Raw genomic sequence first — 23,266 nt, 5'->3', positions numbered from 1 at the left:
TACAAGAATCTCATGGGAGAGGCTTGGAGGGTGTTTGGTGGGGGTGGGGAGGGTTGTTTTAGTTTAGAGCCATGCTGTCTGATAAGTATATTAGCCACATGTAGCTATTTAATTTTACATAAATAAATTTTTATAATTCAACACATTTAAAAATTCAGTTCTCCTGCCACACTGCCCCATGGCAAACGCCCAGAAAGCATAGAATGGAACAGGACCAGCATGGCAGTGCCATTTTCACTGGACAATGCTCTTAAGGGCTATAGCACAGACTGGGTACTTCTGGTGAGTAGGCAAAGGCAGCACCTGGTCCATGGGCGAAGCCGATGACGTCAGAAGCCTGAGTAGACCTCCGCTGCCAACAGTGCTGCTGCCTAGAGGAAAGCTCTTGGAGCTCCTGAGGCGTGACTGCTGCTCACTTCGGAGCCGAGTTGCAGAGCAACCTAGGAGTTCCTCAAGACAGCTGCTGGTCCTGTTTACAAGCAGAAGGCTAAGAGTCACAGGGGGCTAGAAACTGCGTGGGCTGCGCCCCCTCGCTTTGCCCCTCTGACGGGCTCGCGGCACTCCTGCCCCCAGCTCTCCACACTCCAGCTCCCTGCTCCTGGCTGCTACCACGTGTGCAGCAAGCAAACATCAGTACCCGTGTCTACAGGCCTGAGCTGACTGTGGACACCATGTCTGCGGCCCACAGAGATCCCGAGTGAGGGAACCATGCAGAGGCCACGACGGGGCAGTAAGCCAGTGGCCTTCCTATTTGTCGGTGCTCCAAAAACACAGCAGGTGTTTTGGCTCTGAAGGCAGAAACTCTCTCAGAGACCAGAGGAGAGAGTGGGGACAAAGGGTGCAGGGAGGAGGACTCATGTGGTCCTGCCCACACTTTTCAAACAGTGTGGTAATTCCAAGCCATTACTGTCACATCTCCTGGTATCTACAGGGCAGCGCTGTATGCCCAACTCCAGCCTCTTTGCCCAAAGTCAGCTACTCCGGGTCCCCAGGCCTGAATGCCACCTTCTGTGTCCATCCTAGCTTACTTGCCAATGAGCATGTAGCATGTGTCTGCCAGCTCAGGGAATATCTATGAGAAATAGTGTGGTGGGGGGAATCTTTGTTTTTCCCACTGTAGGTCTCCATTTTCTGGCATCTCAAATATTGTAAGCACCCAATAAATACATGCCTTTCTCAAAGTGAGGTGGAAACGAGGCAGCTTGGGTAAAACGCAGCTCCACACTGCCTGCAGGACTAACTGAGACCCCTGCCCCTGTTCGCTCTGAGAAAGCCAGCCAGCATTTTCAGGTCTGGGCTATGCTCCTGGACTCGTGACCCCTGAATACCCTGAAGGTCAGGCTCCTGTCCCAGCACTGAGCTTCCTTGACATCTCTAGATGCTTCCACACTATGGTCCCAGAGGATCCCATAATACCAAGTCTCTACTTTATCCCCAGTTTATAACTGCAGAGTCTGTGATAGGCTCGGGCAACACTGAGAATATTAGCAGCCGGAGTGGGACAAGAGGGTCACTGAATCCTATTGACTGACCTCTTCTTCTGCCACGGAGAGACCATCTCTGGATCCCCTAGATGTGTCTGCCCTCCTGCAGAACACTACTACCCAGTCTCTCTCTCATACACACACACACACACACACACACACACACACCCCACTGCACTATAGATCAAATCTGGGAGCATCATCCATCCTCCCGAAGGTTTAGCTATTTTAGTCTGAAACTTGAGAAGTTGGAGATAGGTTTTGTGATGATAAAGGTAAGCTTAATTTTTCATTTCCCTCCAGCTAATAACTGACTGAAAATAGGCCCTCCTCTGCTTCCAGAAGCCAAGGGAAAGGAAAAAGCTTCCCGGTGACAGGATAATTTGTCAGAAGTTATGAGTGAGTTCAGCAGAGCTGTATAGGAAGTGTATATTGAACAATATGACACACTGGCTTCTAATTGCTTCTGCCTTTCTGATCAATAATACATGTTTTCAAAAAGCCTTCTGTTTGCATTTACACAATGGACGGTAACTACTGCAAAGGATCCATTAAGACCTATTTTAAAAAGTGCATTCTTTAAAAAGTTGTCTAAATCTGCATTACAAGGCAGATTATGAAACTGCCCTGGGAGACGTTTCTTCTAAAAGGCAGCCTGGCCACTTCTGCCGGACTTGCCAACTGTGCTCACTGCCCTCTCCATGGCTTGCTGGCGAGCCAGAAAGCTTTCTCCGCTGCCCCAGATGATGCACTGAGACACAGTCAAGCCGGAGGCCTCCACAGCGGCCAGCTGAGCCCTCCGCCAGGACACAGAATGAGCAAACTCCCCAGGAGTCCGGGTAGGTGCAATCATGCATCCACCTACGGCTCTTGAAGCTCAGCTAGAGTCAGAAGTGGCAAGGGGTGGGTTCTGGGGTTCTGGGACTCTTTCCTTCCAACATACCTGTGGGTCAGAAGGCCTGGAGCCAATAACCAAGTCAGGAGGGTGGAGGACAGGAGTCAGCTCAGGCAGGCCACTGCATTTGATACAGTGGGGTCTTCCCCTGGCAGGTGGGAAACCTGGCGCAGAGGGAAGCAGGCAGTGTGGAGAAGGGACCACCAGGCTTCAGCCGCTACCTTATCAATGGCCTCTGATTATCTCTGGCTTTCTACTTCTAAACTTCATGAGAACACTCACAGGGCTATTCATCGAGACTGTGGTGGGCTCTGACTGCGGGCTCTCTCTCAGGGAACCTGGGGAGAAGGGACTGCTTCACATGAGACCACAGGCTTGAGACAGAGAAAAGCCTGAAAGATGAGAAAAGCACCCACTGTCCACCCAGTCTGTCTATGTCTTATTGCTTCAGCGCAAAATTACACAGCTAGGCCGTTGTCTTGTTAGACTGGTGTTAAAGAACTCTCTGGAAGATGCTGAGCGATGTAGTCAACCTGGATCTGCTACTGGGTGAAAAGAAAGGGATGGGATTCCTCCAAGGAAAGGGACAGGGCCAGGAGGAAGAAGGGGGAGGGCGAGGGGAAAGGAAGAAATTTGAGAGATCAGGCAAGAGGAACACACAGGGAGCTGGAGAAAGAAGCGAAAACAGTCATGTGGGGTAAGCTCTGTGCAGTCCCCAAGGGCCTCAGTTAGGCCCTATTGTTTGCCTTCATGAGGTAGGTGTGTCTAGGACCCAAGAAGGTAGAAGAGGTATGTATGTCTTCTCACAGACTTAAGTCCCATCGACAAGTGTCTTCGGTGGGCACAGAGGCTGGCAGCCAGGCAGGATCCCCAGGGACCAGGCAGGGTATGGCCTTTGGCTATGCTCTGCCAGCCCAAGCTATCCTGTGAATGTGTTGATGATGTGGCATACCTGATGAGGTGCAGCCACTTGCCTCCACTGCGGTGCCCTCGGAGGTGGCTGTTTTCTTCTTGCTGCTCTCTGGAGGGCAGCCAGCAGCAGGCAGGGAGGCAAACTATGGAGAAGCAATAGGCCCACCCCACTCACCTCAACACCCCGCTGAGGTAGCAGAGTGCAGTGGTAGGTAGGTGGAAAAAAGGTGCATGATCCCCACAACAAGGTCACAAGGTCGCAGTATCCGTGCTCCCAACTATTGTGTTGCATGGCCTGCAGGAGCCGTGTCCACTCTGAGGGACCTGGGCTTCGATGGCTTCCCAGTCTGGGCTGTACTTATGGACTTGTGACTCCTCTTTAAAGACTCTGAGGGCCACATTCCTGGCCCTGCCTTGAGCTTTCTTGATACCTCGGGACCCTATGATCCCTACACCTATGCCTCCATATTCCTAGAGCACCTTGCCCAGTCTCCCATCCCAAAGTAGCTCTTTTCTACCAGAGCTGTCCTGCACCAGCTGGGATCTCTGTTCGCTCTGAACCTGGCCTCCACCCTCTTGTCCTTGGGTTGTGTTCCGGGGACAGACCCAAAAGGCTCCAAATGGGCCTCACATACTCAGAATCCAAGTATGCCACGTTCTGCAAATGCACCATGTGAGCCGCCTACCCATTAATTCTTCCTAGCCATCAGTCAGCTCCCGCTGGGCGGATGACACAGTGGACTCAGGTAGAACTGCGGGAGGGCCAGGATCCAGACTCAAACTAAGTCGCTCCAGAGCGGCAGCCTGCACCACAACCTCTTAGGGAGATTTTGCTTTAGAACGTGTATGAGTAGCAACTCAGTGGTACAGCATTTGCCTAGCACACTTGAGGTTCTGTGTTCCATTTCCAGTATCTTTTTGTTAAGAAAGGAAGGAAAAAGGGAGGGAGAGAGGGGGAAGGGAGGGGGAGGGAGGGATGGGTAAGGGAAAGAGGGGGGAGGGAGGGGGATTGAGGGAGGGAGGGAGGAAAAAAGTGTCTCTGTGGATGAAGTTTAGTACCTACCAAACCATACCCAATTCTAGCTCCTAGAGCACTGTGGCCTTCAGTGGGGAAAGGGCAATGTCAGAGTCAAGTTCTAGGGGAACCCAGGCAAAGCAATGGTTATGACTTGCTGAGCACGTACTCAGCGTTGACACTGAGTTCCGTCCACAAACATACTCCTTTTTAAAAACAATATGTCCTTTCTCTGAGAGGAAGATGTTTACAGTTGGGGAAACTGAGGCTCAGAGCAAATAGATTAGGAAGAGTCAAAAAGGGACCTGCAGACCCTCCCTCCCACAGAAGGAAAAGGAAGGGAACAAAGGGCAGGGCTCCCTAGGTGAAGCACAGGATAAGACCTTTGCATTGTAAGACAGCCTGGCCTCAGACCTGCGCAGTTCCCTCCGGCTGTGCTCAGATTCTGAATACTGAGTTCATGTCTTAGGCTCATGTAGAGTTGGTTTGGACTTTCCACATGGGTTCTCAATTCCAGCAGGTCCAGGACTTCCCTTTGATCTAGACACTGCTGTCTCTGGTCAGTTCCCTGGGCATGCACGAGGGAGGGTAACATATGAACTCAAGTACATAGGTGTCTATGTATCCGAACACAGGCACATGCACGAATGCATGCATATGTGTGTTTGGAGTTCACACAAGAGTCCACTCAAGATCTTCTGAGAAGAGAGAAATGTCCCCACCATGGTATCTGGACACTCGAGGGCACAAAGACTTGAGGGACAGACAAGAGTGAATTCTAGCACGGGTGCTTTAAACGGCTGGAGTTTACCCTGGTGTCAGTGAAGGAGGGGTAAGAGGAAGGCTGATTGGATGAGTGGACCAGACCTTGTTTTCCCTCTGCATTCTACTGGAAAACAGCCACAGGAACCTGTTTGTAGCCAAAAGCTACAAACCTTCCTCCCCCCTATTCAGGTCCCTTCCTTAGGCTCGGGACCAAGTGATAATCCCGGAAGTCAGGTGTATTGGCACCCTGTGACTGACTCCAGCTTTGTAAACCCAAATACCAGGGCTCTCAGGATGCCTCTCCACAGCTGGAAGGCTGGTGGTCTGGACACCCACCCACCAGCACACAAGCTCTGAATAACATCTCAGCTGGCCTGCTCCCAAGCCAGTCTGTGTCTTGGCAGCTTCTGCTCCTGCCTGTGAGGGTGACTTCACTTTGACTTCATATCTGCAGAGTGATGTACAGATTGCTTATTCAGCCCTGAGCTCAGCCAAGCAGGAGGGTGGGGCTCCGCATACTGCAGGAGAGGAACAGCTGAGCCCTCCCCGGGCACAGGTTCTGGGACCTGTTTGTTCACTCCAAGAGCCGACAAGAGTCTGTTTTCCTTTCCTTCCACTAGGTGCAAACCAGGCTTCAAAGGGCAGCTGGGAATGGGGAGAGCTGGGCTTTCCCCCACAGAGATCTAGAGCCCACATCTGACCTTCCATTTCCCATCTAGAAGCGCCCATATCAGGGTAAATATACTTAGGCATAATTTCTTTGTGGGGGGAATTAGATTCTTCTGGCAAACTTGTTTCCATTCCCCCAACACGCACGCACCCCTGTACCAGCTGCCGTAGTCTGTCAGCTCACATCCAAAAAGCTCTTCTATTTGGTAAGAGCATACAGTTCCAAATACTGCGTTAGACTACAGCCTTTGAAAGGCGTGCCATTAGCCAGTTTCTTGATTCTATTGGTTGGACCGTTCCTGGGCATAACAAACAAGCCGAACAAGACCCCCACCCTCTCCATCACAGGATATATATCACAGAAGCAGGCTCTCTGGCCCTCTTTCTCTTGGTCAGGGCTCCTCCCCTCTTCCAGCCTCTAGCCCCAGAAAAGGCTGCAGGCTTTAAACGCACTTCCCACTCCCGCCCCCCTGATAAATGGCGGAGGATGCTCTCGAGTCCAGAGACTGGAGGAACATCCGTCTAGTGTCTGGGTCTCTTTTGAGGGTATAGGTAACCAGTCGGCCCAGACCTTGAATCTTCTGTGTTGCTCTTTCTGGGAGGCGGGAAAGGACAAACGCAACAGCAAGCAGACGCGCAGGGTGAGAAAGTGGCTGTACCGGCAGATAATCATGAATTCAGACTGCCTACAGTGGACCAGCACCCGCACGTCAACCTAAACGCACCCAGTTCCAACCGGCCCTCAGTAAGAAAGGAAATCGCAGTTCCCGCAACAGTCGGGTGCCGTCCCACCTTGCCCCACGAAGTACCTGGAGCCCCGCCCCTACACACACACCCGCACATCCCCCCCCCGGTCCCGCCCCTCCCGCTGCCCCTCCCTCTGCGCCCTGCCCTGCCCCAGTCAGCTCCCGGGGCGCAGCCAGCGCAGGTCTGCAACCGGAGCAGTGCACGCAGCAGCGGAGAGCGGCTCCGAGTCCGCACCTGGGAGTCGAGCCCGGACGCAACGCGCCCGCAGTGCCCGCTGCGCCCCGGCTGGCATGGGGAGGCCCGGCTGAGCGCCGAACCCCACCGCCCAGACCCGCCCGCTCTTCAACAGCGGCTCTCGCGCGCACGGGCGATGGCGAAAGCGACGTCCGGCGCCCCAGGGCTGGGGCTGAAGCTGTTTTTGCTGCTGCCGCTGCTGGGCGAAGGTGAGTCCTACGGGCGGCTGGGACGGTAGCGATCGGGGCGAAGTTAGTGCTGCGCACCGAATCGGGGAGCTGACGCGCGCAGAAGCGCACTGACATTGGCTGGCATAGGCCGGCTGCGCGCCCGGTGGCCTCCGGGCCTGGGAACCGGGTCTCTGCGGCTAGCGGCTGCACCCGGAGCGCTCTGGCCGCCGGCTGGGCGGGGCTCCGGTCGGTGCGGGTCGCCGGACGAACGGCGTGGTGGGTGCTCCGCCAAAGCCGCAGCTGCGCACCCTAGGCTGGTCGCACCTCCAGCTGCGGCCGCGTGCCCGGGGAAAGCGGACAGATCTTGTCGCGGTTGGGGAGCAGCTGCGAGCGGACGGGGTTAGGCAGCCTTGGGAAGCCCGCGACTTGCGCCAGCGCTTGAAGGCTGCTGCTTCCAGGTCTTCCACGTTTCACTCCCGCACTATCTGTAGCTTCTCTCTTCTATCTGAAGGGAGGCTCTTTGGTAAAGGCTATTTTTTTCCTTGTGTGTTTTTGCCGCCCTGGTCTTTAAAAACCGAAAAACCTGTGATTTTTGTCGTATCTTCCCCCTGGGGGTATGTCAAGGTCTGAGCCCTGCCGGTTTTCAGCTGGAGCACCTAAAAGTGTGGCTTTTGGGGGTGTAATAGAATCCAGGGCTGACATTTACCCAGTGCTTTGGGCCCGGCCACTCGGGAGTGGAGTGTGGCGATGTGCTCAGCATCATACACACATAGGAGTTCTTCATTAGGTGTGGTTTTAAAGGCTGGTCGCTGTTCTCATTCCAATACCCTGGCCAAACAAACCCTTAAGGATACAGGATGCTAATCCTCGTGGCTGCACCTGTTACTGTCCTTCCAACCTATCCTAACTTGGTTCCCCCGCTCTGGAAAATACATACCAAGTTTCTCTCTGATACCAGAACAGAGCCCATGCCACCGTTCTCTCCTTCCTTACAAAGGGCTTTTCTCTCTCCCTGTTTGCAGCCTTTGAAAACAGAAAAGGCCTTGGCCATCTTGCCTCTAGTCCCGTGTCCTTCAGAGACTGGAATTACAGACGAGCTCAGGGATGTGTTTGTTGTCCTTGGAGCATCGTAGAGACGGATGCCGAGAGGGGGATGGGATGACTATTTTATCATCCTTTGGGGTGGGGGGTATTGGAGAGTATGTTCCTAGGTCTTGGGTGCTGGGTTGCAGTGCTGCAGAGGGCATGTAAGCAGGAGGCTGTGTGACAAATGGAACTTCTCTGCGTCTTTGGATTTTAACTTTATAGTTTCAGGTGTGTATTCAGGAGTGAACTAGGAAGACATGAGCCAGGCAGCTTCCCCAAACCCTCCGAGCCCTGTGTTTAGCAAGGTCTCCAGTGCTTGCAGCAGCCTAGCTCAAGGGTCTGGCCTGGGCATTTGGTGGGGATATAGGGAGCTTTCTGCGTGAGACCCCTGGCCAATAGAATGAGGTAGCTCCAGATCGTGTATAGAATCCAGGGACTGAGAGCCATTGCCTTATATCCATCCGTTTCTGGATGTCCAAGAAACCATGATAGTGGTCCGGAGAGGGGAGCAGCGGCCTCATACCCAGGAAGAAATAATTGGGCTTTTGAAGAAGTCCTGTAGCCTCGGCTCTGGAGCAGTGGTTGTGACACCAATGATCTGCTCCAGACTGCCACCAGAGCTCGGGTGCGGTTTCTCAACGAGTTATAGGGAGCTGCTAGACCTCCTGCGCCCTCTAGTGGTCACGGTGTCGATGTCGTAGTTGCTGGACCTGTGTCCCAGGGTTTGGAGTGGGTCTGTAGAGGAAAGGGAGGGAGCCTTGCTCACTCAGCTCACACTTATCCCTCATTTCAGGTCATCATCAAGACGTGCTCCCATCCTTCCTCATGAACTCATGCTCAAAAGACCAGTGGGCACACATGCACTCCTACAGCATGGCATGGCTCCCTTCCTACAGTGCTGTAACCCCCGCCCCCATCTTCTCATTACTGTCGGCCCAGTGTCCTAGACCTACAGATGGCAGCCTCCTTCTCTAAGTTGTTAGAATTTTCTGGATTTTTCCACTGCTCAGTACAGATACAACTTGACTGTATGGATGAGGATACTAGATTGCAGCTTCTCGGCTCCCATACATATCCCAGAGAGCCTTAGTTCCCCCATCCCACCCCATGTCCCAGCTACCTGGCATCTTCCTTGGCATGGCATCTTGTTTAACCTCTCTAGCTGTTAAGAACCAAAGGATCTGGCACCATGTACTGGGAGGGTCCCTTTCTAGACAGCACTTCTGTAAGTGTGAGGGACCCGTATGTGTATACACCAACAACCTTGTGATGAAGCCGCTGGTGTCAGGGACACACAGATTGACCTCTTTGTTTCCTTTTTCCTCCCTTCCCCTAGTGAGCCCAGGGGATCCCAGAGATTTGTCTTGATCCTCCCAGATCCAGGCTCACCTGGGTCCTTCTTTGGCTCTTCCCTCCAGCTGCTGAGCCCCAGTGCCCCTTCTCCCTGCTGGGCCAGCCAGGAAGCTCCTGAGGGTGGGGCCTGAGAGCAAACAGAAAGTGGGGAAGTGACTGGGCCATGCTCTAAGTTGCCTTTATTTTGTAGAATTGCTCTAGGAATGGACTAAGTAAATCACTTGTTTTCTTGGTGGTGTGAAGAAAATGGGATGCATTCACCTAATGGGGTGCTAATGGCCTTTTAGCCAGGGGAAGGGAAAACTAATTAAAAATTATGGTATCTGTCGAAATGGAGCCTGGGATAGGAAGGCAAAAGGGAAGCTGGAAGCTGCTACCTCCCTCGGGATCATCTCTGCAGCCTGGCAGAGGACTCTGCTGCTACCATTTCCAGCTAACCAGCAATGACTACCCTGGTTATCCTGTGGACAACGCTGTGAGGGTTGTCATCTTTTTCCCATTTTACAGGTGAACAAACTGAGGCGCTCCCAATCTCTAGACTCTGGAACCCATCGAAAGCTAAGGACTCTCCAGCTCCTGGTCTCTTGTTTTTAGCAAATCTTATCTCTGGGCCAAGAGGGCTTGGTTCCAGGAGCAGAGATGGAGCCTAGGAAAAGGGAGTGTCCCTGTCTGTCACAGCATAGCAAGTCACTCATGTTTGACAGCAGGTTCTCTAGAGAAAGACCAGATCTAGGGGTGACAAGTGACACAGAGCACCACTCACAGACATGAGGCCCGAGCCCCTCTGGGTCTGAGCAGAGTTCTACGTGAGATGCTTGCTGCTCTTACTGACAGTGGAAGTCCCATGGGTTAGGAATGAACACTAGGCCTGGCTCTCTCAGAGCTGCCCTGGAAAGGGAGCCTGTGTGCTCCAGGCATGGCTAGAAGACATGTTTGTGTGTAACCCGAGGGCTGGTGGGGACAAGGCACTCCAGGATTGTCCTCGCGCAGTGTCTGCTGAGGCACCTGGTGCTCTAACCACGGGGCTGTGCTAGGGGAGGGGTGTACCTGTGTGCCATCATCCAGGTGGAATCCACATCCCCAGGGCACTAGGAAAGACTGACAGAGGAACACACACTGCATGCCCAGGAAGCGAGGGCGGAGTTGGCTGGGAGTCCAGCCTCCACTCACTCTGGAGATGCGCGGCCGTGATTGCACTGTGGAGGAGTGTGTTGTGGGGGAGGCGGGAGGGGGTGCGCTTCTGGAGTAAGGGCTGGGGCGTGCCTACTGCTGATCTCTTACCTCAGTCTTCTTCCATCATCGTTCTGCCTTCCTCTTTTTCCTCCTTCCCCGCTATTTTTCTGTGTGAACGCCTTGATGGCACTAATCAAGAGCCTTGAGTGTTGTTTTGAAAGGAGGAGCCATCAGCAAAAACCACACCTAGTAGTTTGGGAGAGACAGAGGTGCAATTCAGATAGAGCTGAGCAGCTGACAACGAGACAAGGCAACGAGGATGCTAGGCAGTCCCAGCAGGGAGCAGCATTGAAGGTGGACCACAGAGGAGGTGATGGTAGTGGGGCCGCCTCCTGTCTCTCTACCGTGTGAGGGCTGTCCTCTGTGCTGTGCTATGAGGTGTTTCACCCTAGGAAGCTGTGGAGTTGGTACAGTGGTCCCCATTCGTAACAACAGACAGGGCTTTGTGACCTGTGATTTGGGGGAGGCTGGGGCTGTGCCACCTGCAGTGGGGCTCTAGTTTTTTCCAGAGGACAGAGATCCTTTCCTGACAGGGGTTCCAGGACGCCAAAGAGCTCTTGTAGACAGTGCCTGCTTCCTCCCTCTTTGTTTCCTCAGCTGTTCCTTCCCTTATCACCTACCCTGTTTTCTGCAGTGGAGAGGCCCTGAGCAAGCCTCATAGCCACGTGATGTATTGTAGGGGGCTTCAGGGACCCTTCCCACCCCCAGGCTGAGACTGGGAATCTGTCCCGATATCTACTGACTATTGGGTGGAGTAATGTTGTACTCGGGCAGCTCCTCCCAGGCATGCTGGTGCCCCTTAGAAGGCTTCCTGGTGAGACCTGAAGGACTGCTTCTGAGGCACCACCTGGGCTCTGAGGAGAGCAGGTGGCCAGCCACAAGCAAACACTTCTGTTTGCTTTTGCCTCACAGGCAGCTCCACGCAGCAGAGCAGCCCAGATGCTACTGCAAGTTAACTGTACCTGGGCAGGTGTGCGCCTGCCTAGTGAGCAGGCCGCGGCGTAGCCTCGTCTCTGCAGCAAGAGGTGCCTGTGGCCCGGATTGTAGCAGACGGACCCCTTCTTTAAAACCCAGGAGTATCAGATGCCCCTATGGTGGTCCCAGATCTTCCCTCCTCTGTGGCCTGGGGTGCTGGGGTCTGAATTCTTCCGAGCTGTCTGAGGGGCAGTGCGACCCCAGAGCAGGAGATGAGGGAAGCTGGTCAGTGTTCATTGAAAGTGATTCCACTTCCTCACGTGGTCCTTGACATTTTCACATTTGAATTCCAGGGAAGAAAAAGGAGGGGTGCAATTTTAATGACCTTGAAACTTAAGGAAACCAGAGACTGCTGTGAGTGCCGGGACCCGAATTGGGGTGAGAGTAGAGTTATGGTGGACATGGTGGGTGGTGGAGAGAGTCACTGAGTTTCTTGGACATTTTTGCCAGTGTGACAGGAAAGATGGGGACAGATTCTGGGTGACTCGGGGGCTTTTTCTTCTCCAGTCTTTCTTTATGGCCCTTTACCCTACCTGGGGCATCTACTGCATTGTGAAGTCAGGAATCCATTTCTGGCCACCAGCGATCCACGCAGCAAATGATGCTGGGAACCACCCCCCTCCCAGGCAGGACAGCCTTGGCCTTAAAGTGCTTTAGCACCTTGGGATGTGCTCCCCCCCTCCCCCCGTGAGTGCCCTGCAGACTCAGCAGAGGGTAGTCAGTTGGAGGTCGCCCTTGCAGGTTGATCCAGCAGGTCCACACCTGAAGAGCCCTCGAAAGTCTGGACTGAGCAACATTGCCAATGTTTGCTTCCCTTGCCACCCCTGCCTGTACCTGCAGTTCTGGGTAACAGACTCCCAGCTTCATCTCCATGACTTAACATGGGTACCCTACCTGTGTGACAGCTGGCATGCCCTCCACATCCAGGAATGCCCTCTCCCAAGAGAAGCTGCACCCCCAGAGCCTGTGGCCTGGGACATAGGCACAGAAAGATCCAGAGGTTGGCGGAGCCAGGTTTGGAAGGGCCTCGTGTCGCTTTGCCCGTGTTGTGAATGTCAGAAATGGCAGAATCACAGCTCAGCTCCCTATCGCAGTGCAGGGTAGCCTGAGAGTTAGAGAGAAGTGGGCCGAATCCAGGCTGTGGTGTACACATTCTGGGGGTGAGGGGTCTCCGGACTTCCGACCCTTTCTGTGGTTGTGATCACCACCGTGATGAAAAGCAGTGTGGTAAGCAAGGGGTTAATTTTTGTCTCACAGCATACAGTCCCTCTTGAAGGGAAATCGGGGCAGGAAATGGAGCAGAGACCATGGAAGGATGCTGCTCACTGCCTTGTTTGCCCGGCTCAGCTTGCCTTTCTATGTACAAACCAGGACCGTCTCTCCAGAGATGGCGCTGCCCACCGTGCAATGGGCCCACTGGCATCAATCAAGGAAATTCCCTCACAGACTCGCCTACCGGCCAATCCCATGGTGGCATTTTCTTAATTGGGTTTTTCTCTTCCCAGATGACTCTATCTTGTGCCAAGTTGACAAGGAAACAAACAGAACTAGCTAGCCTGGAACTGTTAACTGGCCTCTCCAAGTGGGCCCCTCTGCCCATTTTTCTGGATGGTGCACAGGAGCCTATGCTGGGCCCTGTAGCTGAGGGTGAGGGGGTGACAGTTTACTGAAATTGTCTCTTAAAAAACCGTTTAAATGAAATAGACGTAGCGTAAGGGTAACCTTTGAAGGCTAGTGCAGCAGCACTTGCCCAGTGTCCCGGCGTCCCTCTGGTCCATCACACCCTCATTATCCCCAGAAGATAATGCATTACCATATTTGCATTAAACATTTGTCCCCTTTCTTCGTGTCTGCTTCTATCTCCAGATCTGTCTGTTCTGGGCAGGCCATGTAAATGGTTCAGCGTTTGTGGTAGTTGGTATGTTCATCTTCATGAAGTAACATGTGTCAGTATGCCATTCTTTAAGGGTTGAGTAATAAACCTCTTGTTTGGATAGCCAGCCACACTTTCGTTGGCCTGGGGAGGTGTGTTTTCCTTTGTGAACAGTGTTTCTAAGATCGTCCTCTGGACTGCTTCTCTGTTTTTAAGACTTGTTTTCAGTTCCTGGGAGTGACGTTGCTTCAGGCCTTGGTGTTTGGTCTTTGAGCAGCTGCTGAGCTGCCCTTCCCACAGGCAGGGTCGTTTTCAGCCACTGTATGGAAAGGCTGCATTTCACCCACATCCTCTCTGCCACTTGCCGGTCCCTGCTGTTGTTGGCTAGTCCCTAGTTGTTGTTGGCTAGTCAGTCCCTCCTCTTTGCTAGTTCCTGCTGCTGTTTGAATAGTCTAGCCTTCCCAGTGGGCTCAGTGGGATTTCATTGTGCCTTTGGCTTGAGTTTCTCTAAAGATGAGTGATCTAGTTCTAAGACTAGACAAGCTGCTGTTTGCACACTCATTGGCTGATTGTGCATATTATTGGACTAGAGTCTCTTTAATTTTTCTCTGACAGTCTGGTTCATGTATATAGTGCATTTTGTCTTGACTGAGCAGCCACTTCATCCAGTAGCATCTTGGCTAGTTCTGAGACGTCTCCTTGAGAAGACAAAGATGCCCTTGGATGAACCTTGAATCTCCGCGGTCCACTGGGTGTCTGAGTTTCTCAGGAAGCCATGACTTTTGCGCCGCATTGAGCCCAAATGTTCCAGAAATGATGGCATTACAGCAAGTGCAGGAGAAACAGATACCCTGGAACCTCCCTATAAGGGGAGGATGGTGGAAAGCAGAGACCCACCCCACACCCAACCAGGGAACTGGCTGCCTGGGAAGCCAGGGCTGCCCTCTCACTCTGCCTCTATCTAGACTAAAAATAACTGGGAAGATTGGTCTAAGTTGATTACGGTAATTGCTGCTGTGATGTCATGCTGCCGGCCAGAGCTGTGTTGCAGGGATCACAGCCTGTGCGGAGGCAGTGGCCTCTCTTCTGCATCCCCGCTCAGGGTTTATGACCAAAACCGACAAGGTCCAGGTACCAGTGATGGGCCTTCAGCAATGGCTCCCCTGTCATACCAGGGACCCCAGGATTCCGGAGCGTTTGACCCTGGGTCCTTCGAAGCCAGAAACCAATCCTGTGTGGTCCCATGCTTCTATCTCCTCCTCCCCACTATCCTCTATAGTGGAAGCTTGGAACTTCTTTATCTGTCTCCCCTTCCCAAGAAGAGGCCCATTGCTTCTGCTCCAGAGATCAAAGTGGCCTCTTGCTGCCCCTTGGTCAGGACACACTGAACTGCCCCTGACTTTCCAGCCTCAAGGGGCATCCACCTTTTTGAGTTGGGAAGACATGGATGTGTCTCCCCGCTAGCATTTTCAGCCTGCTACTGCAGGCATGTAAGTGGAAGGCCCCTTGTCCTGGATCTCTGTGACCTGATTTCTCAAAAGCACTATATGAACAGCTGTCACTGAACAGAGGAGCCTGGGCCAGTCCGGCTAAGTCTTAAATGACTCTGGATGGCCTAGGGCCATTTTCTGTCTTGGTTTATTGCTCAGCGAGATGGGAATCCTAACATCCATTAGGCGTTTTGATGTCCTTCAAACAGCACTATAGAAATGTCATCGGTGCACACTGAAGGTGACACAGGGGGCATTAGGATGGAGTGTTTAAAATGAGCTTGAGGTATGTGGGGTGGCCACTCAACATGTGGCCATGTTCTCAGTCAGGCCGCTCTGCTGGGTATGTGGGGACAGCTGCACAGTCCGGAGTCGTCAGGGTCAAAGCTGATAGTGTCTTGGCCCAGTGGCACCAGCAGTAGTTAAGGCCAAAAGTACTAGAGAGAGCCCTGGAGCTAAAGGGGCCTGGTCTCCCACACACGGTCATCTATAGACCACTTGGGTGGCCAGGCCTTGCCTGCCCTAGGAAAGAAATTAATTGTAACCTAATTGGCAGTTTCCTTTGTATAAAAGCCGGAAGAAACTGCCAGCAAGACCCACGATTAAGTCAGTAGCAGCTGGGAAATCATATTTGGGTGGGGGCATCCTTCATCTCAGTGAGGCCAGTGCAGCTGGTCTGGGTGGGTATGGAAATGCAGGTGGTAGCTGCAGTGCGGACTGGATAAAGCCTGGTGCCTGTGTTTCTTGGAGAAGAAGGCTGGGTCTGTGTGTAGAAGGCAGCTCGGGTCTGGCTATGCCAGTGACCAATTAAACCCTAACCCCAGCAGTATGAGGGGAGGCTTTGGAGGGCTGAGCCCTGGGGGCAGAACTACCATGATAAAGAGAGATGCCATCCTGCAGCACCAGTTCAGGATGGGCAGGTGAGGACCATACCTGGGCGTGCGCAGGGAGCGCAGAGCCTCCCAAGCCAGCAGCAGCCCCACCCCGTACCAGGTCTGTTCTGTCCAGCTGCTACCAGCCACCCTGCTCTGGAAGCCTAGTAAGACAGGTGTCTACAGAGATAGTGCACACCGAGTCTTCTGCTTTATACTAGGGGTCCAGACTTGAAGGGATGGTGTGTGTGAACTCAGAAGACGGGTCTGGAGGGGATGCTAATAGTTGTGGGGCAGATGGAAATGACAGTTATGATTGTGCAAGTGGTTCTGGTGCTGATGGGAGATAATGGAGATAGATAGAGGTCTGGGGTGGAGATAGAGGTCTGGGGATGGAGAGGATGGAGATAGAGGTCTGGGGATGGAGATGATGGAGATAGAGGTGTGGGGATGGAGAGGATGGAGATAGAGGTCTGGGGATGGAGAGGATGGAGATAGAGGTCTGGGGATGGAGATGATGGAGATAGAGGTCTGGGGATGGAGAGGATGGAGATAGAGGTCTGGGGATGGAGATGATAGGAATGGCAGAAAGCATCAGAACTTCACATCCGTCAACTAAATTTTGCTCCCAACAACCCTATGAAAAGGAAGGGTTTAATCTCCTTGGGAGCAGAAGGGAAAATAAGGCACAAAATGTAAAGTCCTTGCCCAAGCCAGTGCCCCAGTTCTGCCAGACATTGTGCACCCTGTCTCCCCAGACTTAATTCATTGTCTTGCCTTGGAGTCCACAAGCTGATTCGAACTGTCGTTTCTGACAGGGCTTCCGAAGTCATGGTCTCTGAGCCCCGAGAAGCTAGACTTCCTGTCAGCATCTGCCACTTTCAGCTCTCTTTCCTGAATTTACATATTCTTCAGTCCTCTGCCCTCCAAGCCAGGCTACCCCTGTCCTGACACTGTCTTCTCTTCACACTTCCTAGGAGAGTCCCACCTCGCTGGCCTACATCTGTGGTTCCAGCCAAATGATTCAGAACAAGCCGCTTGCTTAGGTTTGGATAGTTATTTTCTTGTCTTTATGTCTAAATGCCTGACAAGAAACGGCTCCTAACTGCTGGCTTATGTCTCCAACCCCTTGGTTGAGTTTTGCAAATGGCATTTGTAGTAGCTAGGGTTACTATTGCTAGGGTAACTGTTGCTGTGGAAAGAAAGGGTTAATTCTGGCTGACCTTTCCACATCATTGAAGGAAGTCAGGACAGGAACTCAAACAGGGACAGGTCCTGCTGAAGAGGGTGTTTATTGGTTTGCCCCCATAGCTTGATCAGCCTGCTTCCTTATAGAACCCAGGACCACCAGCCCAGGGATGTCAAGACTCACAATAGGCGCCCCCCATCACTAATTAAGAAAATGCTCTGTAGGCTTGCCTTCATCCTATGGAGGCATTTTCTCAGTTGAGATCCCCTCCCCTCTGATGATTCTAGCTTGTTCAAATTGACATAAAACTATAACCAGCACAATATCGGAATACCTTTCATTTAAGATTAAGGCTGAATGCTGTGTGGCTGTTCATTCCACATTCTGGGTACCCATCTATAGGCACTAAAGCTGCATCCGCCTTTGGCTGTTGTGATGAGTACTACTATAAAATGGATGTGTAAATCACTTTGGGATTTAAGTTAGTTGGGATGATGCTCTGAGATGGAGTTGCTGGATCCTATGGGGAGTCTGGTTGCATAGTTTAAGGGATCTTGACATGTTGTCTATAGCACCCACATCATTTCAAACCCCCGCAGCATGCACAAGGCTTCTAGAAAGAGCTCTTGTTACTGTTTGAAACCACTATCCAGAAAGTTACTGGGCATACTACACAAAGTCAGTATAGCACGAGGCTCAGCCAAGGCCAACGTCCACAGCGCTTTCTGATGAGCATTTCTGTGATTCTTCCTGGCCTTCTGTTAGTTTGTTTCCATAGCTGTGACCAAAACAGCGCCCAGAAACACCTTAGAGGAGATAAACATGTTTTGGCCCAGGTTTGTGAAACCAAAACAGGATCTCTATTGTTGTTAAGGAGCCACATTGTGATACATTGTTATTAAGGCCCCATACCTTACAAGAATGTTTGTTTCCTGAGCCCAGGTAGCCGGAAAACCATGTTTTTCAGCCAACACCAAACTTTTAGCCCCATGATACATGTCTACTTCTTTGCCTTGCTAAACTCCACTCCTAAACCTGTGAAATACGATTGCCCATTTGTCTTCCAAGATATCTTGATTATTCTCATTCTGTATGATGTTTTCCTGCACTTACCTACCCCACAGGCAGCCCTGAGAGACCCCCCCCACTCTTCTGTCCAGGTACTGATAGCTAATTACCTTGGCAGCTGTTACCTATCACCCCTAGCCCTTCCCCATAAGAGACCTCAAAAGCTAGTGAGGGCCTGCTTCTCCCTGAAATCCTGACTTCAGGAGAGGTAGCCAGCTGGCTAGTTCTAAATACAGTTTACTTTAGTCAGACAGTCATGGAATTGACTTTTCTCCTCGGGTCTAACAGTGTTAAGTTTGGCTTGACTGGAAGGGCATGATGGAGCTGGGCAGGAAGCAAAGACAAATTCCTGACTCGTTTTGTTACGTCATCCAGGCCCTCAGCCTTTGGGACAGTGCAGCCCACTCTCAGGGCCGATCCCCCCTTAGTTGATCCTTTCTGGAGATGCCCCACAGACACACCCAGAGCGCATGTGCACCTCACTAACCTCTGAGGTGCTCGTTAATCCAGTCAAGTTAACAAGATGAGCCATCACTGATCGAAAGACAAGCATCTTAGCTATGTAGTGCTAGGAACTAGATTATGCCCACATGATCTGGCTCCTCAGCAGGACATCGGGTATTTTCATTCCCCCCAAATTCACTGTCTGCCACTCCCAGGCTGTCAATCCTATACCCACGTAACAGCCCTCCTGATCACCTGAAACCTGCTGAGACTCTGCCTGACGGCTTCCACTGGGCAGGATGTCTGTGACCCACCCAGGTGAACGTGTGCAGCGGTGGTCCATCCCTTTTCATTAGTGCCCTAGAATTCTATGGCACGTATGTACCACTTTGCTTCTCCGAATCCCCACCGAAGGGCATCTGTGTTGCCTTGAGTAATTCTGCCATGTAGTATTAGGATACTTGATGGATGGGTGGTTTAGGTTCTGCTGGATAAATGCAGTGAAGTTGCTGGGTTATATGTAGGAGCATGTTCTGATAAAGATAATCACTTTACGGTGCTCTCTGTTTGTGGTGACTGATATCTGCCCTGCTTGTTTAGCAGTGTCTCATATCTATGAAACATCCTCTGGCCCCCGGTGATTTGTTAAGAAGCTTATTAAATTCCTGGATCATGTATGATCCCAGGGCTCACCACATTGAGGTAGCTGAGAATTATTTTGCGACTGTTTTGTACTTTGCCCCACTCCCTCTTCCTTATTTATTTTTCTATCTTTGCTTTAATATGGTGTGATTATCAGGCATGTTTAGCAGTGTTCATGTTCTTTGGACTTAAGGTGAGAAATTCTTGCTAAGGTTAGAATTTAAAGTTAATCATGCCTTTTGACCATGAAGAAGCTGTTTCTCCCACCGCGGCTCACACACTCTCCTGTCTCTTGCAGCCCCACTGGGCCTCTACTTCTCAAGGGATGCTTACTGGGAGAGGCTGTATGTAGACCAGCCAGCTGGCACACCTCTGCTCTACGTCCATGCCCTACGGGATAGTCCTGAAGAAGTGCCCAGCTTCCGCCTGGGCCAGCATCTCTATAGCGCCTACCGCACACGGCTGCATGAGAATGACTGGATCCGCATCCATGAGGACACTGGCCTTCTCTACCTCAACCAGAGCCTGGACCACAGTTCCTGGGAGCAGCTCAGCATTCGCAGTAAGGGAATAACCTGGCACCCCATCCCCATTCTACCTTGGCCTAGATCTCACGGTGCCGTCATCTTAGCTGCCAGTCTGTGTGGCTAGGGATGGCTTCCTTCAGGCTCCTGTGGGCAAGGGTGTACAGTGTGGGGTGAAGGCAGCTGCTTTGTAGCCAGTTTAATAAGGGACCCCTGACTTTGGGAGCATTAATTACTCCTGGGCCTCCTGAGGCTATTGGGAGTTGGGAGGACCATCAAATGACTTGGCTCTTTCTGTCTAAGTGGAGCAGATGCTATTTGCAGTGGGGCGCTAAGGGTGTGCAGGTTGTGAGAGAGAGTGTCCAAGGAGCTGGAAAATCCCCAGGGGGATAATTTAGCTGGTGACCTGGAACTTGCTGAAGAACACCAGGTCCCTCCTGGGAAGCATGTCTCCCCATCTGCAAGAGGCTGGAAGAGGTGTCCAGGAAGGAAGCAGAGCCGGTGGAGACCTAGACAGCAACAAAAGCTGAGGCTGGAGCTGCAGTCAAGACCACACAGGATGCTAGCTCTGGTGTGCGGGAATGGGGGGATCCGCGTGGCACGCTGTGGTGGTGTGAACGCGGTAGCTCACACCTCCCAGCACTTCCTCTGAGGCATGACGTCACTCATTACACTCCTGTCTGCAAGTGAGGGATAGGGTAGAATACTGTGAGTAAAGGGTGAGCTACCTAGCCCAGGGTGTGGAGAGTAACTGACCTGTTTGGCGAACACAGCCAGTATCGTAAGATGGGAGGGTGCCCGAGATGGACAGTTAACCTGTCAGCATGCTCTGTACAACTGCTTCTCAACCTGTGGGTCACAACCCCCACCCGATTGCATAGAGATATTTACACTAGGATTCCTAACAGTAGCAACGTCGCATTAAGCACACAGCAATCTGGATAGCTTGTTCAAAGAACACTTAAGTGCCACGGGAGTTAGTATAATAATAAGAGAAACCGAAGAGAACCCTGTAGCCACTAACCAGGCTTAAGGTGGAGGCCCAGGGAGACGCGGGCCTCAGCCAAGGTCTAGACCTCACTAACCAAGGGTGTGTACCTCAGTCGTAGAACTGAACGGGAAATTCTTCCTCTAGGTGTTGATGAAGTATGTCCTTGGGATGTATCTGGGGAAAAGCTCTTGGTGTTAGTGGCCAGGGAGTGCAGCTGGTGCAGGAAGGAGCCTGTGCTGCCAGGTCACTTACCCGAAGGGGCCCAGGGAATGTTAGCCCCAGGGCTGGAGCATTTCCCTCAGGAGGGGCTGTTTGAACAGAAACCTGAAGGACAAGAGAGGCAGACCAAGGCCTCAGCATCCTGCAGCAGAGTTGGGGAGGTAGCAGCTGGGGCTTTTGTAGACACACTGAACCCTGGAATCCCTGCCCTACTCTTCATCCCTCATCTGAAAGGGGGCTGTCTTCTTTTCTCCCTACAGATGGTGGCTTCCCGTTGCTCACCATCTTCCTCCAGGTTTTCCTGGGGTCCGCAACCCAGCGAGAGGGTGAATGCCACTGGCCAGGCTGTGCCCGCGTGTACTTCTCTTTCATGAATGACTCCTTCCCAGCATGTGGCTCCCTCAAACCCCAGGACCTCTGCATCCCAGAAACAGGCCTGTCATTCCGCATCAGGGAGAACAGGCCCCCTGGCACCTTCTACCGGTTTCAGCTCTTGCCTGTGCAGTCCCTTTGCCCGAACATCAGTGTGGCCTACAGGCTCTTGGAAAGTGAGTGCCAGCCTGGGGGGAGGGGACACTATTCTTCTGTTCTGTTGCACAGAAGGCATAGTGCTATTCCCTTTGGGTGAGCCACCTGTCATCTTTTGCCACTGTTTAATATTCCAGCAATATCTCACGAGTGTCTGTCATGGGCCCAATATTGTTGTAGAAGGTTGGGATACTACTGTAAACAAACAGGCCTGGCATCTTGCCTGCTTGTAGCCTCTAATCCTCTAGAGGGTAGAGCCCATGATGTGTTGAGGACACACCAGAAGTGATGGAGCATACGTTCAGTTGTGTGATCAGGGTAGAGGACACTCAGCAAGGTGGTTTGGCACCCGACTCTGCCAAAGCAGGGACTTCTGGTGCTGGAGTGCAGTTAGCCACGGAGGCAGGAACCATTTTAGGATTTTGTTCCCTGGAGGATGGGGAGCAAGGCAAGCAGGGAGAGGGTATGAGAAGTCTCCACTTGCATTTGAGAGGCTTAGTCGAACTTCTCCATTGGGTATGGTTCGGTGTCAGGATTATATATGGTGGTGGAGTTATGGAGACGAGGTACCGGGGAGACCTATGAGTAAGGGGATGGACTGACATGAGGCTGGAATCGGCATGAGAATCGGGGAGTGTCCTGGCATGCTCTTACAGGGACCTAGATGGGGTCTTCCTGAACTAGATGTGGGGTGTGCATCCCAGTTCCATCGGTTCTGCTAATGTCAACGAGCACGGTGGACCTTGCTGGGGAGCTGGCCCTTTGGACCAAGTGGACCTGTACCCTTTGAAATCCAGTCTGCTATAATAGAAATGAAGGCCCCAAGAGACCAATGTGGTCACACACCCAGGAGATAGATAGCAGAAATGCAAACCACATCCAGAAACATCTGTGTTTTAATGTCAATTGTGCCCGGATGTCCACTGTTTGTTTTCAAGTCAGGGAACTGTGCTGTTGTCTCACATTGTCTAAACTGAGAAGTACCATGTCTGTGGTTTTTTTTTTTAAAAAAAAATGACTAACATCATTCTTAAACCAGCTAGTACCTGAGCTGGTTCTCAGCCTGCACTCTGTTCTCCTGGACCCCACCCCGAGCCCACTACAGAGGTTGGGAGCTCCTCCCTGCCTTAAGAGAGCTGACCCTGTGTCAACAATTGTTTACCTGTGTGCATGAATGAGTCCCAGCCACAAATAAAGGTAGTAAACACACACCTCAAGCAGCAGCCTACATTTGGAGTAGTGAGTGCCATTGTCTCTGTGGGGCTACAAAGGGACAGACAGCCACCAGGGCGCCAGAGTTCTCACAGAGTCGGGTAAAGCATAAGGAAGGCAGTCCACGCCCCATTCCCTACTCTGTGGTAATGCGAGATCCCTTCTGCTTGGTGACAGGGGAGAGTCTGCCCTTCCATTGCGACCCCGACAGCCTGGAAGTGAGCACACTCTGGGCCCTGGACCGGGAGCTTCAGGAAAAGTACGTGCTGGAGGCCGAGTGCATAGTGGGCTCTGGTGACCATGAAGAAAAGGTGGCCATGTCCTTGCCAGTGACCGTATATGATGAGGACGACTCGGCTCCCACCTTCCCCGGAGGCGTGGACACTGCCAGTGCCGTGGTGGAGTTTAAACGGAAGGAGGTTTGTTCACAGTTGTGTCTGTCTGTCTGTCTTGTCCTATGTCTCTGTTGGTGGTTTATACCTTGATCTGTTGAGCTGTTCCGCCAGCCATTCTGTCCTGTGGTTCCCTACGTGTCCCTTTTGTCTTGTCTGTTTGGCTGACTGCCAGCCAGATAGCCTGTAGGAAACTGGACTCTGTGAAGACCCCAGCCTGGGGTGCTTAGTTTGTGTCCAGTCAGGCCAAGGGCCCCAGGGAGACGACCAGGAGAACATTGTGG

At 52.3% G+C, this 23,266-nt stretch overlaps 1 protein-coding gene across 2 annotated transcripts in view; it reads left to right on the top strand.

Annotated features, from left to right (window-relative positions):
* Positions 1-6,646: 6,646 nt before the first annotated feature.
* Ret (ret proto-oncogene) overlaps positions 6,647-23,266 on the top strand; it is a 43,102-nt gene continuing 26,482 nt past the window's right edge. For both annotated transcript variants that reach the window (XM_050148456.1, XM_050148457.1), the window contains exons 1-4: positions 6,647-6,930; positions 19,415-19,678; positions 21,111-21,398; positions 22,768-23,009. In XM_050148456.1, coding sequence (XP_050004413.1) covers positions 6,858-6,930; positions 19,415-19,678; positions 21,111-21,398; positions 22,768-23,009 — 867 coding nt within the window. In that variant the 5' untranslated portion in view covers positions 6,647-6,857. The remainder of the gene's footprint in view (positions 6,931-19,414; positions 19,679-21,110; positions 21,399-22,767; positions 23,010-23,266) is intronic.

This window comes from Alexandromys fortis, unplaced genomic scaffold (genome assembly GCF_014885135.2).
Source record: "Alexandromys fortis isolate MF-2015 unplaced genomic scaffold, M_Fortis_MF-2015_v1.1 scaffold_59, whole genome shotgun sequence".
NCBI lineage: Eukaryota > Metazoa > Chordata > Mammalia > Rodentia > Cricetidae > Alexandromys > Alexandromys fortis.
This window is presented reverse-complemented; position numbering and strand designations above follow the sequence as displayed.